We start from the raw sequence: 21,041 nt of genomic DNA on the forward strand, positions 1-21,041 counted from the left end.
AATTATTGTAATAGGTTATACACATCTTCTACAAAAGCAGGAAAGTTTCGCCTTGTGAGTCTCAAAAACCCTTTAAACAGTAGTAGACATGGACTGATTTCCACGTGTGCGCTTGTTTTATTCTTAAACAGCTAAGTCTGAGATGACGATATCAACTCAAAACGTAGTGCTCAACACAGTTAATGTTTTCTTTCAGTTCTTCTTAGACATGTGGGGTTTTTTATACTCCCTTACAAAATTCAAGCACATCCTCTGAGTTCCGCCTACTGAATTGTTCGTCAAAATGTCAATCATTTTCTGGGCGGAACTTGTCTTACAGGACCAGAAATGTTAATTACAGTGATCCACTATTGTTAAAACAAACAAAAAAAATGTAATAGCTAAACAAAAAGGTTAGATTATATATCACCCAGAGCCGCCTAAAATGTTTAGTGTACTAGTCGGTAAACTTGGCGAGGCGTGACAGGAAGAGAATGACAATTGGTCTTTCGTTGTTAACTCTTCCACTAACAGTTGGCGGAGGTTTCTGTCAATCAAACTTTAACCGCCGACCTCGTGTTTTTTTAGCCAATCACAGTCTTTGTTTTTGTATAGTAATGGGCGTGTCTGCGCGCGCTGACAACGGAGCAGCTGGAGCTGTCATCTGTAGCAAGCTGGAGGTCTACCGTCAGCTAGCAATGCTAAACTGTGTCTCGTTTGGGAATACTACCAGCAATCTTCTGCTTTAGGTAAGATCAGTAATATTTACCAATTTAACAACCTGTTTTGGACTCTGTACAAAATAGTCGTTATGCTAGGAGCAGTTTTATAACGTAAAATCTTGTTTGGCTTGTTATACTGTTAATGTTAGCTAGCCAACAACAGCAGCCATGCTGGACATAGTAGCGGGCTATCCACGGAAGAAATATTTGACTACATTTAATACATTTTGCTACATCTACTTACTAGCAACTGCTTGTAAACATCTCAAATTATTACACCACTGCACTTCCAAATACACGTGAAGCTTCCAATAGAATATTATACTCGTGATGAGACTTCTACAACTGCTAAGTAGTTTTTAATGTAACACTGCTGTGGGACGCGAGTAATGTCATTTAGTGAAGTAATAAGAGAACCGCGGTGTTTCAGTGTAAGTGTGTTCGAGTCAACTCAGATTGCACTGAAACAATATGATAAAACAGAATAAGTGACAGCTATAGCTGTCCATCACTTCAAGTTTAAAGATCTAATTAAGTTCAATTGAAACATTAAATAGCTGAAGCAATTATCTAAGGCTTTCATAAATTATTAATTCATCTCAATTTGTGCCAGAATTGCCTGATAATCAGCTGTATGCTGACACGAACTGAGAGATTTAAATGCTGTGTGGAAAAAGAAGACATTCGTGATGTTTCTCCATACTAAAGCTGCCCAAGTCTGATTTTTTTTGTCGTCCTTAAGCACTGGACACCCCCTCTCCTGATTATTCAGCAAGCATAAAATTAAGTTGTGGAAAAACAGTAGAGCACATAGGATAAGAAACTCTGCAGTGTTTACACATTTTAACACAAGTGCAGCACCCCTTCTACTGCTCCAGCTCCTTCTACTCCTGCTACTCCTTCTACTCAACGTGTACTTAAAGCCACGTCCTGATTTTCCTCATGTGCCATCGTCGTGTGTATTTATGAGGGGCTGTAGTATTGCTGGCAATTAATAACATTACCGTGGCAAAGGTTTGAGCATAAAATTATTTCTTTTGGAGGCACAATTTCTGCTTATGATGACGTAGTGTGAAGCGAAGTCCACTCACAGCTTAATAAAACTATCCCTGCTTATATCAATTCAAATGAGCTCAACCGACACGGGCTTTTTGTAAATTATTATCCATCAAAATGCAGTTAAATATCTCGTATTTGCGGCTGGTTTTGTGTCATTTATGTCTCGTTGCATGGAAAGCATTGAGTAATGTTGTTGCTGATAGAAGAGACAGTTGAACTGCGCAGAGAGTTCAGCTCAGTCGAATCAGGAGCAAGGAGAGGGCATAAAAGCGGAGCGATCGCTCTCGGCTTTATTATGCTCAATTTGACCACTAATTGCCAGTCTAACCGCTCGGACCCATGGTGAAGAGAAAGAAGACATCGTCTACTACAGAGGAGCACCAAAATGGGTAAAATTAGGTTTGAAATAAACACTTTATTTAGAGGTCGAAGGCACCGAGGGGGTTTTCGTTGTCGTTTCTGCAGGGCGCTAAACTGAAAAGCGCTCGCTTTTGAATTCAGTTTAAATTAAATCGTTATTATTGGCCATTAGAGCGGAAAGCTACTCGGAAAAGCATCGCTGCCAGTCTTCTAACTGCTTCAGCTGTTAAATCTAATTTATCTCAAGGCATGAAATGCATATATTTGGTGTTGTTTTGACGGGACTGAAGAGGGGATTTGAAACAAACAGCGGCGGCCATGTTGAGAGACAGTGAACGTCGTCTTTAGAAGTTAATTTTGCACATCGCTTTGCTCCTAATGTGACAAATTTTGTGTAATTGTGTTGTGGCAGCATGACACCGGGCTCCAGGGAGGGGATCGGTGTCGATGGGAGGAGGAATCCGTCCAGAAAGCCCGACGGTTGCGACGAAGAGGAGAACGGAGAGCAGGCGAGCGAGGAGCGCAGTACAAAGGGAGAGGACGGAGTGGAAATTCTTAATCCATCAACCACGGGTCTCAGCTCCGGTTCAGCCCCGGTCCTTCCTGCTTCTGCTCCGAACCGAACCGGACCAGGCTCGACCCAGCTTCCCCAGACATCAGCTGAGCCCGGCCCTCCGGGCCCCGACCAGCATCATTTTCTCCGATCAAGCGTTCGACCTCCGAGCAAACGGATACGGAAGGATTCAATCGGCTCCTCCATCAATGGACATGGCGGGGCAAAATCGAAAGGTAAGTGAGTGACCAGCTCGGGAAAGAGTGTGTACAGGTGGGATCAGGAGAGTTTGTGGGCTGTGCTGTCAGTTTTCGTTTTCATTGTCGGTGCTTGCAGTGTGCTTGTCTGTGATGCCGTTGTGTTGCCGTGTATCCCCCGTGGGCCACTTGCTGGGTTGTACTCTGGGTACATTTTTTGGCTGCTCCAGCCAATGTTGCAACACCATCCTGTACACCACTTATGCGGAAAAAAAGAATCAAAAAACAGGAAAGGCCAGAAGTTAGATTTTAATTAAGATGTCACTTGATTGTTTTTGCAGTTTCTTGGAAACTGGCAGCAATAACAATAAAGGCACAGTGTTGTTATCAGCATAGGAGGAATAAATCACAGGCTTAAAATGGACCTGATATCAGGACAGGACAGTGACATTACTGAACGGGGTTGCTTACAGTTCTTTTGTCTTTTTTCTTATTATTTTCTTTTGGGACTATATATACGAAATTGGACAAGAATGGTGTTGCAGTTTTCAGCCAATCATTTCATTGATCCACAGATTTAGCCTAGGCTACCTTTGTTTTTCAGAATTTTTAATTTCTTCCCCCCTATTTTACAACAAATACCAGTAAAGCAGAGGTTGTAATTTATTTGCCATTATTTAGTTTTGGTTTTGCAAATAATCTGAATGAGCCTCTGTAATAACGCAGAGGGTGACCGATATCAGGAACTTTCTAAACAATGAATCAAAGCTAGAGATGACTTAAGGCTTTCAGGATGACTTTTAAACACAATGAAGGATTCCCTTGTAGGCTACCAATCACTAATAGTATTTGCTAAGTGTGAGCTGGTTGGTGTCAGTTTATCTATGCATCTATCCAGGCATTACCTCCTGGGTACCTCCTTACTACCTTCCATACTACCTGTCCCTCTGGAGGAACAGACAGCTTTGGGGTGGGGCTGAGACTTAGTGAGGTGGTGGTGGTTTTTGAGTTTGTTAATGAGGCTATGTCACCCAGAAGTCTGTGTGTTCCTCATTGAAAAGTGGAATTTATTTGAAAAAATATTTCAGTACATTATATATCTGTGATTTTAATTTGTACATTTTTCCTTTTAAAATTGCTTTGTCCACAAAACAACAGCCATTGATCAGATCAGAAACAATATTATTTAATTGTGTATCCTTTGACAGGTATGACTGGTGGATTTTTGTTGTTTGAAACAGAAAAGCTCTGATTGTCTCAGAAACTATATTTAGATTGAGCACAAACGTTTGACCGTCTGACCAAGAAAGCCTCGCTTATTTTTATGTGATGCTATATCGGTGCACTTCTATTTTGAAGGCGACCCATCTAGGTTATTGTCTGTGAGCCAGTCACATTCTTGTGTTTGTAAATTAACACACATTTGGGCTAAAAAGAAAGAAAAAAAGTGCTTAATGTAGCACAGTACTGCAACAGCAACTCTCTGGGTGCTCCTGCTAATGTCTCCTGGCGTTGTGCGCAGCACTGGGCCAGAAAACTTGGCCAGTGGAGCCCACCATGAGTTGGTTTTGGAACTGTGTAATGTAGACCTGACCATAGGGACTGATTGCTTTTCCTGTCTCCTTGCCAGAGCTTAACCACAGAGAGGGAAGCTCTGCAGGTTCTGTGCGCTGTAATGGCAGTGGGTGGCTTTGTGTACATGTATTTTAACATCTTGCGAACCACACACCTCAGATCAACATTTTTTCATTATGACATATAAAACAGCCAGGGTGGTGAGCTGATATTTAATTTGTGCCTTTCCTCTGAATGTTTCTGTGTTAAAACAGGGGCAGAGAATGGCTCCTCTTCCCAGGGTGTGGTGGGACAGACGGGGCCTGTGGTCAGCTCCACGGGGGGAGTATCCAAGACCTCCAAGGGCCAAGGGTCTACAGAGAAGGAAGAACAAGCTGGTAACCAGAAAAGAGCCCGTCGGCAGTGGGAATCCTGGAGCGCCGAGGACAAAAACAGCTTTTTTGAGGGTCTTTATGAGGTAAAGCTTGCAACAACCTTTTACCAAGTTAAAAGTTTACCATGTGTAGATCTTTTGACGTCGTAGATTCACGACTGCCCTCCTTTGCTCCCAGCACGGGAAGGATTTTGAGGCCATCCAGAACAACATTGCAATGAAGTACAAGAAGAGAGGCAAACCAGCAAATATGGTGAAGAACAAGGAACAGGTCCGCCACTTTTACTACCGAACTTGGCACAAGATCTCCAAACACATCGACTTCGCTAACGGTGAGTTGCTTTTTTTTTCTTGTTAAACACAGAAAACATGTGGAACACGTGGGGTGAATAAATTAATTCACCTTGGAATTTTTGATCCCCAAATATGAAGTTTGTACACTGTAATGACTTTATCAAATGACACCTCATAAAAATGTGTACAATTCATACAACAAGGTGATCTCTTAGGCTGATCTTAATTGGTTTATTTTAGGTTTGTGTTTAGTTGTTTCAGTTATGCTACTTACTGCTGACACTGTGAATGAGAAGTAAAGAAGAGATGCTGTTAAACAGCCACATATCTTATTTTTTTTCCTACAACAGAACTCACACTGACATTTTTGTTTTTTAGCAAGCAAAACATATGTTAAAGAAGCTCACCAGATAAGCTGGAGCTCTTTTCCCCTACAAAAAGCACCCAGTGTTACTCTCATGTTATCTTTATGTAGCATGCACAGGCCTCCACCAGTGTTGTGACTTGTGCTTCCTTTCCTTCTCAGTGTACTCCAGGGTGTTAAAGAAATCTTCTCAAGAACTGTACGGCCTCATCTGCTACGCCGAGCTTCGCAAAAAAGTTGGAGGATGTAAGTGAGGGCTGTGAAAGCGCTTAGATGCAATGTAGACTGTGTGTGTTTTGCTGTTGGTTCTGCTGGTTGTGGACACAGGGGATGTGATTAAACTCCAGATGATCCCTGTGGCTCGGGGCAGTTGCCCCTGAGGAGCATGTCTTAACTAGCTGTCTTGTGTTTTGTCTTTGACAGTGATGGATGATAAGAATGTGGCAAAGCTGAACGAACTCATCCAGCAAGGGTAAGTCTGTGGCAGAAGCTTTGGCCAGTGGGTTTACATGCACACATCTGGCACTGTGATACGTTAAACTGATGCACTAGATCACATTTGGAAAGATGCAGATTAGCACTTTGCTAGTATGAAAAACAAATCTGAGGGCTGAGTTGACAGTATGTAGTCAGATGCTTTCTCTGTGGCACGGCAAAGTTTAGAGCTTACAACATATATGAATCAAGATTTATTTTTTTTAAACTTCTTCTGCTCCACCAGGGCCACTACCGTGCGCTCTAAAGGGAGGAACCTGCGGATCAAAGCTCCAATGTGCCGAGCGTTGAAAAAACTTTGTGATCCAGATGGTGAGTATGAGCCTGCAGAAACCCAGCACACGCGTTACGGAACAAGCACTGAAAACCTCACTGATGGTGAGACTGGGGGGTTCATGGGGCCGGGGCTTTTACAAAAACTATGGCATCAAGTGGGCTGGTGGTGTTTCCATGGTAACTTTGGGTGCAAAGTGAGGAGGATGAAGGAGATGACTGTTCTGACCAGCTGTCATCAACCCCTCTGCTCAATAACACCCACTCATCACACTTACTGAAAATATTTGCTTTAATCAAGGGTAGAAAAAGACTGTCTCTTGTCATTGTTGTATGTAAATCTGTGAATGGATGCCACTGAGATTGATGACTGCCTTTTCATTTTGTCCTGGTTGATTAAGTGAGAGAGCATAGTTGAGTTTACAGGTTTTGGGCTTTTCATATAGTGGCTGAATCTGTAATTTTGTGTCCTGCAGGAGTGAGTGATGAAGAGGACCAGAAGCCAGTGCGTCTGCCCCTAAAGGTGGCAGTGGAGCTCCAGCCACGCAGTAACCACTCCTGGGCCCGAGTTCAGAGTCTTGCCCACAACCCTCGCCTCAGGTCTGACATGGATAAGAACCACAATATATTTTCAAAAGCATAACATCCAAGAGTCAGAGAGATGTCATACCTTCATTATTTAATTCATTTTCTATTATTATTTTCTTTCTTTATTTTATTAGTTCAAGCCATGGCGATGCAACAAGCCTGAGCTAATTTAAGAACCTCTTCTTGGCTTCAGACTGCTTATTTCAGTTTGATGGTTTGCATGTTTTCCACAGTTTTCTGGGTCAGCTCTTGAGAAATGAAAGTAATGAAACGTCTGTTTTTTGTTTTGTTTTTGTTTTTTTTGTGCAACTTAAATATGTGTGTGTATATATATATTTTTTTTTAAGTTAACTCGTGAAATTTGAAAAGTGTAAACACCCTCAGATGCTGTTCAAAGTTTAAACTCTATTTCTTTCATCTTTAATTTTTGTTCTCAGTTCAGTTTTCAGTTAGTGTTCAGACTGGGTTTGCTTCTGAGGTTCATAGTTTCGTTTTTACTGGTTTCAGTGTTAGGGTTTTTTTTTTTTTTTTTAATTATTATGATAATAAGGGGTTATTTATCATGGGTAGGTTGAAGAAGGGTAAAGACTTTGTGAAAATGGCTGAATTACAGCAATGTCAGTATGCATTTGTTTGCAAACGTGACAAAACAAATATAGTAAAACTATACATTAATGAAAATTTCTGTTTTATTTTAGTTATTTTTGAAGCACGTAGTTGGTGTTTTGATTTTTCCCACACAGGATTATTTCGGTTTTAGAAAACTCCGAGGAAATTTGATCCATAGTAGTCTAAGTGTTAAATGTAGAAGTAGTTTAGGTCAGACGTATTAGTCCTGGTAGTGTTGTATTTTGCAAAGTTGACATCAAATGTTTACTGTATTTTCTCAGGATGGTGGTGGAGCTCCACAGGAAAGTCTCCAGCCTCATAGAGTATCTGAAACAGAAGTGGGCTTATCATGACCAGCGAATTGTATCCTTTAAAAAAAAACAAAAAAACATTACAGTGCAATATGTATGCGAAACTCTTCAGAGTGTTTTTCATTCCTGGTGTACATATTAGAAATGTACTGCTCTAACATGCTGCTTTCTGGGGCATATACCAGCTTGTGTCGAATATAAACTGGTCCTTAACTTTGAAAACTCAGCTTAAGAGTCTCATGGAGAGAGAGGCTCTAGAAGGCAACCAGACCAGCACAGCCTCTCCCAGCATAACTCAGAAGGAAGAACTTTTTCTTTTTCCAGCTGAGAGCTGCACATTAACCACACTGCCTGGGGTGGCACGTGTGGTTCACTCCAAAGCCTCCTGCACTGTCCATTGGATCGAGAGTGGCAAGAGCCGGCCTAATGCCAAGGAGTTGCCAGCTGCCCAGATCCTGGGCATCCATGCAGCTCCACAACCTCGAACTGGCAGCAAATCTGGGCGGGGAAGCGCTGCTGTTGCTGGTGCTTCACTGACTATAACGGGTGATGCTCGTCGAACTGAAACCCCCAACCCTGATCCATCAGCAGACAGTTCTGCAAAGGTAGAGGAGAAGAGACTTCAGTCCCCTTGTGTCCCAGTTTCCTCTCAGCAGACTGTCAGAGAAGAGGGAGATGGGATGGGATCTTCTGATCCAGGAAAGGCCTGCACTGGCGTTGAGGTTAGTGGTGGTTTAGCCATGACCAGAAGCACGGACAGGTCATGTAGTGGTGCCGATAGCTCCTCTGAGCAGTACAAAGAGGAGCAGAGCACCAGCGCGTCTTCCTTGGAGGCCAACCAGCCTCCTTCAGTCAAACCTCCAGTGACTGGCTCAGACGAAGCCGTGTCGCAAGCTTCCCCACCAGCGACCAAAGAACGGGTCGTTGAGCAAATCAGAGAGGAAGGCTGGAGCGCCCGTGACGCGGAGAACGTCACCCTGGCTGAGCTGTACCTGATGTTTGGGAAGCCAGGCAAGCTGCAGCTGGAGTACGAGTGGCAGCCGGTCACAGCTCCTCCCAGCAACTCAGAAGAGGGACAAGCCTCAGTGCAGCCAAAGCCCGACAGGACAAATCGAGTTTTGCGCTGCTTACTCAAGCTGGTTTCCACTGAAGTCAACCCCAAACCTCTGGTAAATTTTCCCTTTTCTGTCTTCCAAGATTGTGGCCTGGTGTGTTGTTTAAAATTACAAGTTGAAAAGATGAAAAATGTGTAATTATCAGTGGCATTAAGGCTTAAAATTAAACATTTTTAAGACGCAGCAGTGTGAAGAGTTTATATTCAGTACAAAGCCAGCTGATGAAAAACATGTTACTGGTTATGTACTATGAACACCATGGTTTTTTTGGGTTTTTTTTTTTTTTGTCTTTTTCAATGAAAGTGCTATTTCGAGATAGGAGCATATCATGTGCCTTTTCCTTCAGGCTCCAGAGCTGTGCTCCACAGCCACATCACCCCTCAAGACCTATCAGGAGGAACAAAACCAGGTCCTCACACCTCCGGCGAAGGGTCCTGTTGCAGGCGCCCGTAGCCCAAGCTGTGGGCGGCCGCAGGCGTCTCTGCGCATGCCCAAGTTACAGCTGCCAAGTGCTGGAGGTATTTATGTCTCTCTCCTGCAGGCTTTTGTGATAAAGTCATTTTTGTACTAACAGTGCTGTAGTTATTAAACAGCGAGAAGTAATTATGCAGCACCGATGCTTCCTCTTTAGAAGTTTTCAAATAGCTGCCTTTCCTGATGTGGCACCACATCTGTTTCAATCCTGTTCAGGTGGGCGCAACCTTCCCCGCTCTCTGCTGGGTTCTACTGCAGTTGGCGAATCAGAAAGCGGCGTGTTCGCAGTACCCACCACGCTGCCACCCAACAGCTCACGGCACAACCGAATGTTCTCCCCTAACAAAGAGGCAGAGCTAGCCTTCAGACAGCAGCTCGACTCGATCAGTGTAAGCCAGAATAATGCATAATGCATAATTTTTTGTTTTGTGTATGCCAACTGTACAAAGACATAATTGATGCATTAACAAGCATTAATATGTGCTTTTTTTCTTTTTTTTCCTCACAGATGCAGTCAGATCTTTTCCTTTCTAGACAGAGAAAACCTCGGAACAGACAACTTCGCAAACCACTTGTAGTTCAGGTGAGAGAGCAGGATCATTATCCATTCATCAGTTCTGCGCTTGGTTGGGTGGAAGGCGGGTTTTCCTAAGTGTGTTTTGTTTGGCCACTTCTTTCTCGTTCACAGCGAACACTGCTGCCCAGAACTACAGGAGACACTCCTCAACACGTCTGCTCCTTCTCCATCCTCTCCAACTCCTCTGCCACAGGTACTCCTCAGATAGCAGGACAGAATGATAGAATATGTCGTCAGCTGAGGCTGGAAATGTTTAGGGCGTAGTTTTACAGTATGCATTAATGAAATCACAGCTAAAAACGATTTCTCTTTCTCAGCAAGACCCTCTGGTAATTGTCTGCTCTCTCACTTCCTGTTTCTTCCTTCAGGAACTGGATCTTTCCGGCCGATCCATCCCCGACTAGCTCCTTCCTCTCGCTCTGTCCAAACTAAAACGACCCCAGCAACATCCAGCTCTGCGGGGGCCAGCCAGCTCTCTAGTATGGACTTCTTCTGTTAACTACTACATTTTTCCATCCTTTTTCTTTTTTTTTTTTTTTCCTGCTCTGCTCTTCACATGCTGTTGCTGTTAATGCTTATCAGGAGCGATATGACAAATCTCTCGTTTGCCTGAACTGTTAATACTTTCAGGTGCCATTGACCTGGCAGCCAAGTCTGCAGGCATCATCCCAGGCAGTCCCTGTCGGGAGGTGGATTCTTCCACTGTGGATAACAGCGCTCTTCTCGCCACCACTCCCATTGCTGATGCTGAGCCAGACTCTCAACTCCACCAGCAAAATGTTCCAGAGGTCAGAGACACATACAGACTAGAAGCCTCCTTCATTTGATGTCTCCTCCTTGCCTTTGGCATTTGGCATTAGAATAAATGATATTGCCCATTACCATCTTGGAGTGTTACATTTAAAACTGTCAGTTTTTGATTTATCTTACTTTAATGAAGGTTATTGCTCACTCTAATGATTTTCTGTTTATCTGTACGGTGTAGGACAGGTTTTGCATAATGTTTTTCTTTTTACTGCGCATCTGTCGTACAAGACTTCACAAATGTTTTAGTAATTTTTATAGATTTTATTTGTAGACATTATTCTTGCAGACAGTTGTCATATTCATGATCACCTTTTACATACTGTGTCTGTTTATTTGTATGTTACGGTTTAAAAACAAGCTGCTCCAAACAGTTTGCCCTGATGGGATTAATAAAGCTGTTTGTATCGCCATCAGGGCGTTTCCTTGCTCACAGTGGGCCTTTGTGAGGGAACACTTGGCTTAGTTAAAGGCAGTGAGTCTGCGTAACCTCATTTGTTTTCCAGTCGTAGCTGATCACCATTTGATAAAGAAAATTGTCAGCTATGCTTGAATAAATGGTTTAAAAAAATGTGATGTGCTAAGTTAAATTGCTCTTTCCATAGAATGGCGTACCACCTCCGTCTCCTGGAGTCACCGGCGGGGGAGACTCACTCCTCTCTCCACCGAGCGTTGCCTCGCTCCTTGATATCTCACTCCCAGGCCCTCCTGAAGAGGCTCTAACCCCCGGAGAACCTCAAACGCAGATCAGCGACTCCATCATCGAGCTTGCCATCAACTCCACACATTATGGTGCGTGCACGTGCAGACGTCTTACCCGAGCCATATTGACACGAAACTGCTAAATAAAGCTTGACGATGTTTGTTTAGTGAAATGAAAAGTGAGAGTAGGTTAGAAAGGTTTTGTAATTACCACTGAGGTCAGCTTTGTGGCTCCACAGCATTAATTCCTCTGCAGGTTGTGGAAAAGAGTGCACGTTGACATCCAAGCGGCTAACCATCTGAGCCTGCTGAGTTTAATCGCTGATGTCTCATTTCTCTGCCTGCTGCACTGCAGGTGAGGAGGCTGCTCTCTCTCCAGCCAAGCTGGGCAACAGCGACGGCTCCAAACTGCTGGCCTCGTCTCCCTCGCTCAGCCCATCCAGAGGCTGGATCCCTTCACCCAGCCACGATCCTCAGTGGTACCCCAGCGACTCGTCTGACTCCACACTGGGATGCCTCCTTTGTAAGAGTTTTTTTTTTTTAATTATTATTTTGCTTCCTTTCTCAAGAGTGTGAGAAGTTAAATTTTAGGCCAAGAAAGACAGAATATTAAGTGGATGTATTTTTATCATTACTTCCCACTAAAAATGCTGCATACAGCAGCACGTACAGTCAACATTTACAAAGATTTGTTTGTAAAATCTCCAATATTACTGACACAGCCATATGATGAAGGCCATTTACTCAGTCTTTTGCTCTTATTTTCCTTGCAGCCAGCATGGTCTCTCCTGATAAGGGCAGACGGACCACCCTAACCCCCACTGGCCCCTCCAGCGGCACAGCTCTACTCGGTCCTAGCCTCCTGGACTGCAATTCTCATGATTCCTTTCAATCCCGTGGCCTTCCTGATGTGGCAGAGGTAAGTAAATGCTTGTTGATTAAATTAAAGAAAGTTGTGACTGAGAAGCATCACTTGCCACAAACACACACAATCCTCTGAATCTCAGTAACCTATATGTTATTAATTAATCTCTAAAATGTAAATGTAAAAACATCACTTCCCATTTTAAAAATAACCTGCATTTATATCCACTCTGAAAATGTGGTCCTTATCCCTTTTGGACCTGTCCTGCTGTGCAAGTGGACTCTGACCCAGAGCCAGTTGTCTTAGGTGTTAGGGACCACATGGTACCTTTTGGATAGATCAGGTTCTGGGCTGATCCACTGATTTTTAGGTGATTTTCAATGAAAAACTTGTTGATTCAGACACCATACCTTTTAAAATGCTGACAGCACTTAATATCTGAATCTCAGTCTGTGAACACGTTTCCATTTTTAGTGCTCTCTCTCGCTCTCTTGCATGCTTTGATAGCGACTTTATGAAGAAATGAATCGGGAGTGTAAGTTAGCTGGTTCAGGTGTGGCAGGAGGGGATGAGGCAGAGAGAAACTCTACGTTTGTTAAAGAAAACCTGTCAGTGAGCAGGTTTAGTTCAGATTCTGTTACCCTGGTAAGTGACTCATCTCAGGGTTAACAAACGCAGACTTGTTAGCTTAAACCTGTTTCCTGGGATGGGGCCCAAACCTGCCTGGGAGGTGAATAGAGCCCGGTGACTGTTGCCTCCTGTGTTTGGACTAACACATCTGCTTTTTCAGTAAATAATTTAATTTCATTGACAGATATTGATGTGATGAACTTTTTTTTCCTCCTACACTCTTGACCTAAAGCATGAAACTGTTTGAGGGATGTCTGGAAAAATCTTGGTTTTTGGGGTTTTTTTTTTTTTTTCCTTCTTGGATTTGCCCTTGTTGTCAGTCTGAAAGCTCTTTGGTGTTGCTTGCAGATGGATTCTCAGCTTGCTTGTATGATGAGTGAGAGCAGCATAGACTACATCGCTCGCTTCAATGATCTGGCTCAGGAGCTCGCCGTGACTGAGCCCTCCATCCCACCTCCCTGAGGAAGACTCCACCAAGCCATGGTCATCTGTACCTCTAATCTACAGCCAGTTCCAGGCATTTCCACTTGGGTGGGGGGGAAGAGAGAGACACAAATTGCTGGGCCCACACTTGGAAGCAGTGACTACTGCTAGAAATTCAAAACTGATTTGCAGCCAGCAGCTGCAAATTACCCCAACTTTTACCACGTCTGGTTCTCAGACCTGTCGATAAGCAGGCTGGTCCTAAAAAGAGACCAAGGCAGAACTTTGCTCACCTAGAGCATCATGTTGTTGGTGACAAGAGGTACTGTAAGTGAGGAGAGGAGAGGTTTCCTCTCTGTCTTCTCCCTGTTTGGAGAAAGAAGACTGGGGAGAAAGGCCAACCCCATCCCCCCTCAAAGCCATCCATGGCCTGTTTGTAAAAGTGCAATAATAGGTGGTCAACCGTGACCATTGTTCAAAAGCGAGTTGCGTTGGTTTCACTGAACTGTTCTCTAAGGAACAATTCCCTTTAAATACAAACACTTTAGATAAAACAAATGAGTTTACAAAAATACAACCTCATGTACAGGAAAATACTATGCCATATCCGAACAAAATATCTGCAACGATCTTTCATGTCTCTTCCTGCTCTCGGTGTGTGAGTGCATGAATGTATCTGTGTGTGTGCGTGTGTATTAAAGGCTCTAAGGTGACCTCTCAAAATGTGCAGTTCAGATCATCAGCTGGTGGCAAACAGCCACTGGACTGTGATTTTTTTATTTTTTATTTTTTTTTATTTTTTTTATTATTATTATTAAAAGTAATGTCGGTGAGAAAGAGATGCTTGGCATAGTTCAGTAGCAAAAGTGGAACAAAACAAAGTGGTGCGTAGAAGTTCATTTTTTCCTGTTGGCCTCCTTTTTTCTTTTCTTTTTGTTCCTCATCTCTTATGAGTTCAGGTGTTACAGATTGTGTTCTAGTCATGCGTGTTTGGTATCGGGTTCTTCAGTTCTCAAACCCACATTTAAAAACAAAAAACAAATAAAAAATGGCAGCTTGTTGGTTGACTCCACTTGGGTAGCTCTACAGATGCTGAAAATGTTATTGCATTTATTTTATTGTTGCATTCATTACTCATTAGTTTTATTGTGTGCAGAGATGCAAGTTCAAATATTGGATTTTGTTGCATAAACAGGAATACCTTTTAGATATTTAAGCCCTCTTCACACGTGTGGTATTTGGAGACTGAATCAGAATGTTTTAAAGAGTCTGTGCTGACAGTGCTTATAGCCACAAACAGCATAATGTACGTAATGTACTGTTCTTCATGGTTGCTGCGTCTGAATGCAAGCCTTGAGGAATGTTCACATTAAAATGTTTCCTTTGACTCGGCGCTTTCCCCGCTCCTCATATGCAAGCTGCAATAGGGAGAATTTCCCTCCTGGATTGTAGATGTGAGCGTGAATTGCAGAGGAAGGTTTAAATGAAGGGAGATGAACATCTCAAAAAGATGCGCGTGAGACGTGAGCGGCAGCACTCTGATGCGTGCCTGTTTGTTAACATACATTCAGGCTTGCACTGTTTTTAAAGGTGGCCTATCCAGACCTGAAGCTGCCAGATCAACAGCAAGGAGGGCGTGTCTTTGTTTACTTTTGGTGTCATTTTCAATAAGGCTGACACAACAGGTGGGCGTTCTCTTGCCGCCGCCATCGATTACAAGGAAATCTAACAATGTTGCTCATTTACTTTCCTTAGCTCTGTTGCTTTCTTGCCGTCCTAATTAGTTCAAACAAATGAGCTGTCTGCAGCCACACATTCATTTTGTTTGACAAACTAGAATTATGAATGTCCTGGGTACTATTGAGTTCCCAGTAGAAATACACTCCATAAGAGCGAGCGGTTATAGGTATTTAATTTAATGAAACACTAAAGCCATAGTTGACTCCATTTATTTTAATTTTTGTTTTTTATTATATGCCCCCAAATTACTTTCCCTCTGACTAGTGGATGCTAACAAAACACTATGACTAAAGTAAGAGTGGCTCTTACATGTTACAGAAGCAGACATCATTTCTTAGTTTTTCATGCAGTGCACATGCAGTGTGCAGTACAGACTCATTGCCTTCACATTTAATTTGATCAACCAGCATCATCTCTATGCAGCTGTGTGAACCCGTTTGGTGTAAACTGTTAGGTGACCTCTTTGTCATTCCACAAACGAGATTGTAAAACGATCTAACAAATGTAAGCGCTCCTGTGGTGTTAATTTGTGAACAACATTTGGAAACGCTTGATCTTGTCACACTAGATGATTCTTAATAAGGAATCCTATTGAAGGATGTATTTGTACAAATGGAAATTCCAGTATTCACTGCGCTTTTGTAACATAATGTAAATCATTATTTGGACTATTTATTGTTAATATTTCTGAGACAAGTGTTTTTTCTGTTTAATTTAAGGTGACATCCAAGAAAGGAGAAAAAAAAAATACTGTTTTCAGTTTGTGAAAGGTGTTTTATTCTGTGTATAAAGATGGTTATAAAAACCTGCCTGTTTTCTTGTATTCACTGTGTGTGGGGGGTACACAGCAGTTCATATGCAAGCTTGTACAAAATTCAGTCTTTGGCCTTGGGCTCGTTTCTGACAGGTTTGTCAACTTTTCCAGAGATGGATGAGTGGTTTATCCGCAGACTACACTGAATTCCTCACTGATCCTGATAAAAGTACAATCACGCTCATAATTCCAATCCAGATGACACTTTAAAGTGACAAAGAATATTAGCTGGCAACAAAAACTCGACTGCACGTACATGTGCTGAAGTGACTCATTTTCAGTGATGTGCTCTGCATACTGCATGGAAAATATGACCCAGAAACATGTCGGGTGCTGCACCATTTTTCAATGAGAAATTGTTGGCAAATGTTGACTTTGTAACCACAGTAGATATTTTAAAGGAGAGTAAGTGACACAGTTGTGGGTAGACACACTGCCAAAACATCAGACATGATCCCTTTACCACAGTTTGGTTTATTAAAGTTGTTCTGTTTGCATCAGGAGTCCCTGAGTTATGGAGTTTACAAATTAAACCATCTCTTCTCACCAGCCTGCAAAATGTGATACTGCAAGCTTTTGCCAACAATCTTTTGTTGTTTTTGGGTGGGAAGGGTAAAAGGTTTTCTTTCAGACATGACAGACAATATCAACATGTAAATTAGACATTAAACAATGAATAGTACAAAAAAAAACACTCCAGATCTGTCCCACATGTTATAAAACACAGTCCTCATTTCCTCCAAAGTCTTGCTCATTTCAGATCCTAGACCTCACCAGCTCGAACATCACTCGTCCTTAAGTTTTTGCTCCTTGCGAGCGCGCGAGGACATGAGCTTGAAGAAAAGTGCAGGCCAGAGTGTGCGGAGGTAGACTGCAGCGGTGGGCAGAGGGCCGGCCAAAACCACGTCTTTAGTTTGCTGACGAACAGCCTTTAGGACTTCCCACGCTACGTCCCTGGGGTCCCAGCCCGTAGCTGTAGTTCTGTCCAATACTGAGCGGTAGTTGCAAAGACAAGAGACATGTTGCATCATTGATACAAGAGAGTACAGATAACTTCAATTAATTCAACTTACTTTTATTTATATAGTACTAAATCACAAGAGCAGTTGCCTCAAAGTGCTTTTTAATGTAAGGTAAGAAAGACCCTACAATAAATTACTGGGGTTATGTTGCTTCTTACTTTTATTATTTAGTTATAAAAATCCATTTGGCTTGTAGTCTTTTCCTTAAGTAGTCAAAAAAATCAGTAAGAAAACGCAAAATCCCAGCTGGCATCAAAGATCCACATACATTCCGACACCACCTTAAAAACTGAGATTTATCACCTGTTACCAGCTGACTCTTAAAAATGCTGCTTTTGCTACTGGTACCGTTTTGTTCCATCCTCTACCAATCCTCTCACTGCCTCACCTCCATACTTGGATCCATCTCCTGTGACGGCGTTGACCGACAGGTTGGTTCGGATGTACCCGGGGCTGATCACAGTCACTGGGATCCCGTAGCGCTCGATCTCTGCCCGCAAGCAGTCGAAGTAGGCCTGGGTGGCGTGCTTGGAGGCAGCATCTGACCAGCATGAGACAAATCAGAGTCTTGCTTTAGTTACCCTCCTCCTGCTGGCAAACTCATGTTGTGTTTGTTTGCATTAATCAAAGACGACTTACAGGCTGATCGGTAAGGAATGGCTATCTTCCCCTGGACGCTGCTAATCACTACAATATGGCCGCTGCGCCGGCGAACCATGGAAGGCAGGAGAGCTGTGGAGAGAGGAAAGAAATAAAAGAGAAAGGGCTGACTCATATTCATGATAATCTTCACCTAAATCTCTACATAAATGACTTATTAACTTCACATTTAGCTCGGCTCTTTCAACCACAAGCCAAAATAAATGAAAACATCCCGTACGCTGAGACCAACAAGATTACACAAACCTTGTGTAAGAGCAACGGGCCCAAAGTAATTTGTCTCCATAACATCCCGCTGAACTGAAATGTGAGTCTCTAGTATATTGCCACGGTAACTGATTCCAGCATTATTAATGAGGATGTCCACTTGTCCGTAACATTTCAGGATCTCTTCTGCAGCTCTCTCCACCGTGTCCGTTTTAGCCAGGTCGAAGACAACAGTACAGGGAGTGTGAGTCTGGTGGATAACCAAAGCAAAACAAAACACTAATAACGACTCTTTACATATGGATCCTTAGAGGGTAAGCTATAGTTCAGACAGACCAGACTTTATTGTGTTACTCCTTTGTGTGTATATACATACATACATACATACATACATACATACATACCGGTTTCTGTGTGTTTGCTGAACTCGCTGTTAGTTCTTGGACCACCTGCTGCAGGCGAGCTGCGTCACGTCCACACAGCACAAGCCGTGCACCTGCAGCATGGAAGACCCGCGCACACTCTACAATGCAAAATTCTCGTTGTAGATTACCGAGCATAAACCAGGGGTGGGTAATTCATTTTCCCAAGAGGCCACATGAGAAACTGGGACTGCTGCAGACAGCCACACCAGTAAGCTGAACTCAAATCTGCTCAGTATCTCTTTATAAAGTGCTCCTGGTAAGAATTAAAATTGAAATAAGCATAGAAGAAAACTGTAACATTTTTATCATGATATAATAAACATTCCCCAAAACAATTGTGCACAAAATGTCCATGTTTTTGCAAAATTTAAAAGACTTAACTTTATTTTAAAATAAGTGCTATTGCTATTTTGAATTATTTTTTCTTGCTCAGCTACAGGAATCTAGTCTGTCTTGAGTTTCTACAAGTGCATCCAGTGAATCAACAGTGCAACAAACTGAAGTTAACGGTTTTAGTTACAACACCAACAGCATGGTTCACTGACTTACACAACACCTTCTGCTGTATGATTCAGCGAGAAAAAAAACACCAATTTCACTTCTGGCTTCATTTCAGTCACTTTATCTTGCATCTGCTTTAAAAGTCCCACATTTTTCCCTGTCAGATTTTGACAGGTGTAAGTTGTTTGGTAGTCCCTTTTACTGAGCCTGTGGCTGCTAAACTCTTTTTGTTGTCCCATGTACAAAATTCATTAACAGGGCTGGGTCATCACAACTCTCATCCACAGCCACCAAGCACTCTTTGATAAACTCCTCAGAGGATGGCTTGTTTGAAATCACAAAGCTGGTCTTGCCTGCTCCATCCCCGGATGTGTGAAGCTTAGTGAAAAGTCCTGTTGCTTTTCGCAGATTTGCTAGCAACAGTCCAGCTCTTAGTCAATTTCTTGTATTTCTCTCTCTGTTTAGTCTCACAAAGGGGATTCAATCTGTAATCCTTAAACAGAGCAATCTGTTCTCCACAACTAAACACATGGCTTTACCTCTGACTTCAGTAATTAAATATTTAGAAGTCTACGTCCTGTTAAAAACTCTACACTCCGCATCAATCTTTCCTGTTTTTAAAGGTCAGCTGACATCTTTCGGGGCTAGAAACTCTCAGAAACAAATGATCAGGCACACTTACAGAGGAGCTGTAATGTGCTTTCCCACAAAAATCCCACAAGGAATCCACTCTCTGACCAGGAATTTATCAAAGAGTGTTTGGTGTCTGAAATGTTGAATGATTCACGTATACGTATATATGTTTAAATCCTAATTTCCCATTGACTGCACGCAGACCGGTCCGAGACAACCAAGGGGCAGTACAATGTCCAGATCTGATAAAGAACTACAACTACATGTTGGCATCTGCACAACAACACTGAAGCATGAGATTGCACATTATCTTAATAAAAGCCTACTAGCACTAAAGCAGTATGGTTTAGAGAGTTTGCACATGTAAGCTGACATGAATGAATGGAGGCTGACCTTTCCCGAGTCCAGAGCTGGCCCCAGTTATGACCACTACAGCACCTTGGACTGAAGCCCCTTTTCTGAGACGTACAAGTATCCGGTACAGCAATACGACTCCCAAACCGGTTAAAACCACCGGTAGCATTCCTCCTCCCATCACACGCTCCATTACTTGGCAATCACCAGCTACCTGCAGGTAAAAAAAAAAAAAGTAAATACCTTATAAGAAATTACTTACTGTACCTTTAAAGTCCATCTGAATGCAACTACCAGCATGACAATAATAAACACACATACAGCCAAAAAGGGGGAAAATTAAAGGGTATTTCATTGTAATAAGAACAGTAGGAGTTATGCATATTCCTTTATCTTCTTAACCATTTAAGCCCCACCTGCTAGCAACAACCAATAACTTGATATCACCAGACTTCGGACAACCTTATTAAGCAAATGTTAACTAAGTACATGCATCACTTAGCACATTAATATTCGCATGGTTAAAAAGTACAGTTGAGTATGTCAAGTGAACACCTTGCACATGCACACACTGGGTTTAGCACTAGCTTGTTCTGCGCAGGCAGTGTCAACATAACGGCTACTGAGGCTAAAGCTAACAACAGCTAGCATCTCTAGCACAAACTACCAAGCGTTGGTTCGTAGTTCCGTTTGTTACAGGTCTCACCTGAGCTGTCCTGCTGAGCAGAGCAGCAGTAATGTGTCAGTGAAAAATAGGTCCTCCTCTTCTTTTAGCTGATCTTCTTCCTTCTGTTTTGTCTTTATTGACGGTTAGAAAAACAGCTTTTGGTCGCTTTAGCGCCACCGTCTGATCTGGAGTGTGCACTTAACAAAATGCGCTCTTTCAAATGATTAACAAAAAAGGAAATAAGCCATTATTTCTCGTAAAACTCATAATTTGATGATTTGCTATATTAATGCTTTACATTTATATTTAGAGGTCTTTTTAAACCACTAGTGCCTATTTAATCTGCTGCTATCTTCTTCATTGCTACATGATCATTAGAAGTGTCCTCTATATCTCATTTTAATTTTTCTTTTTAATTATTTAAAAATTCTTAGTTTTAGTTTGCTTTATTTTTATTATTTATTACAAAATGTAGGGTATTTGTCAGGGTCATATTCTTCAGAAGTTCAGAATGGAAATTGCATTACAAACACAGGAAGTTGACTCAGAGTCATGCAGACATCCTGAGTGTGAATAAATACAGCTGAGGTCAGAAATTTACAGGGACTCACCATGGACTTTAATTTCATGATCTCTTTGAATTGTCCTGGGTGAAATGATTGTACAGCATACATTT

The 21,041-nt window shown here is 42.3% G+C and overlaps 2 protein-coding genes across 3 annotated transcripts; one reads left to right on the forward strand and one right to left on the reverse strand.

The window, feature by feature from the left end:
• The first annotated feature begins 629 nt into the window (after positions 1-629).
• On the forward strand, positions 630-15,887 carry cramp1 (cramped chromatin regulator homolog 1). 2 transcript variants are annotated; one of them, XM_063471602.1, is made up of 20 exons: positions 630-728; positions 2,533-2,909; positions 4,700-4,902; positions 4,997-5,150; positions 5,639-5,722; positions 5,900-5,948; positions 6,198-6,283; positions 6,721-6,844; positions 7,723-7,804; positions 7,980-8,921; positions 9,214-9,385; positions 9,558-9,730; positions 9,850-9,924; positions 10,030-10,111; positions 10,287-10,397; positions 10,549-10,706; positions 11,328-11,514; positions 11,780-11,947; positions 12,198-12,343; positions 13,268-15,887. In XM_063471602.1, the coding sequence occupies exons 2-20, from the start codon at positions 2,534-2,536 to the stop codon at positions 13,379-13,381; spliced, it is 3,486 nt and encodes a 1,161-aa protein (XP_063327672.1). In that variant the 5' UTR covers positions 630-728; position 2,533; the 3' UTR covers positions 13,382-15,887. The 2 variants fall into 2 exon arrangements, with proteins under 2 accessions (XP_063327672.1, XP_063327671.1); XM_063471601.1 differs by lacking the exon at positions 630-728 and adding an exon at positions 2,012-2,149.
• Positions 15,888-16,350: 463 nt separating this feature from the next.
• Positions 16,351-20,642, reverse strand: dhrs7b (dehydrogenase/reductase (SDR family) member 7B). The gene is made up of 7 exons (XM_063471603.1): positions 20,405-20,642; positions 19,738-19,912; positions 18,190-18,308; positions 17,825-18,035; positions 17,558-17,650; positions 17,307-17,459; positions 16,351-16,887 (listed from the first exon to the last, which is right to left on the reverse strand). Exons 2-7 carry the CDS (start codon positions 19,889-19,891, stop codon positions 16,682-16,684), a joined length of 936 nt encoding a protein of 311 aa, XP_063327673.1. The 5' UTR covers positions 19,892-19,912; positions 20,405-20,642; the 3' UTR covers positions 16,351-16,681.
• Between the last annotated feature and the right edge of the window lie 399 nt (positions 20,643-21,041).

Source organism: Pelmatolapia mariae, linkage group LG4 (genome assembly GCF_036321145.2).
Source record: "Pelmatolapia mariae isolate MD_Pm_ZW linkage group LG4, Pm_UMD_F_2, whole genome shotgun sequence".
In the NCBI taxonomy this organism is placed as follows: Eukaryota; Metazoa; Chordata; class Actinopteri; order Cichliformes; family Cichlidae; genus Pelmatolapia; species Pelmatolapia mariae.

Coding starts and splice junctions, on each gene's coding strand:
- cramp1 (XM_063471601.1), top strand. CDS start 2,100: ATGGTGAAGAGAAAGAAGACATCGTCTACTACAGAGGAGCACCAAAAT. Junction 4,903..4,996: donor TTTTTGAGGGTCTTTATGAG/GTAAAGCTTGCA, acceptor CTTTGCTCCCAG/CACGGGAAGGATTTTGAGGC. Junction 12,344..13,267: donor GCCTTCCTGATGTGGCAGAG/GTAAGTAAATGC, acceptor TGTTGCTTGCAG/ATGGATTCTCAGCTTGCTTG.
- dhrs7b (XM_063471603.1), bottom strand. CDS start 19,891: ATGGAGCGTGTGATGGGAGGAGGAATGCTACCGGTGGTTTTAACCGGT. Junction 18,309..19,737: donor CAGCTCTGGACTCGGGAAAG/GTCAGCCTCCAT, acceptor TTTGCATTGTAG/AGTGTGCGCGGGTCTTCCAT. Junction 16,888..17,306: donor AGATGGATCCAAGTATGGAG/GTGAGGCAGTGA, acceptor ACTACCGCTCAG/TATTGGACAGAACTACAGCT.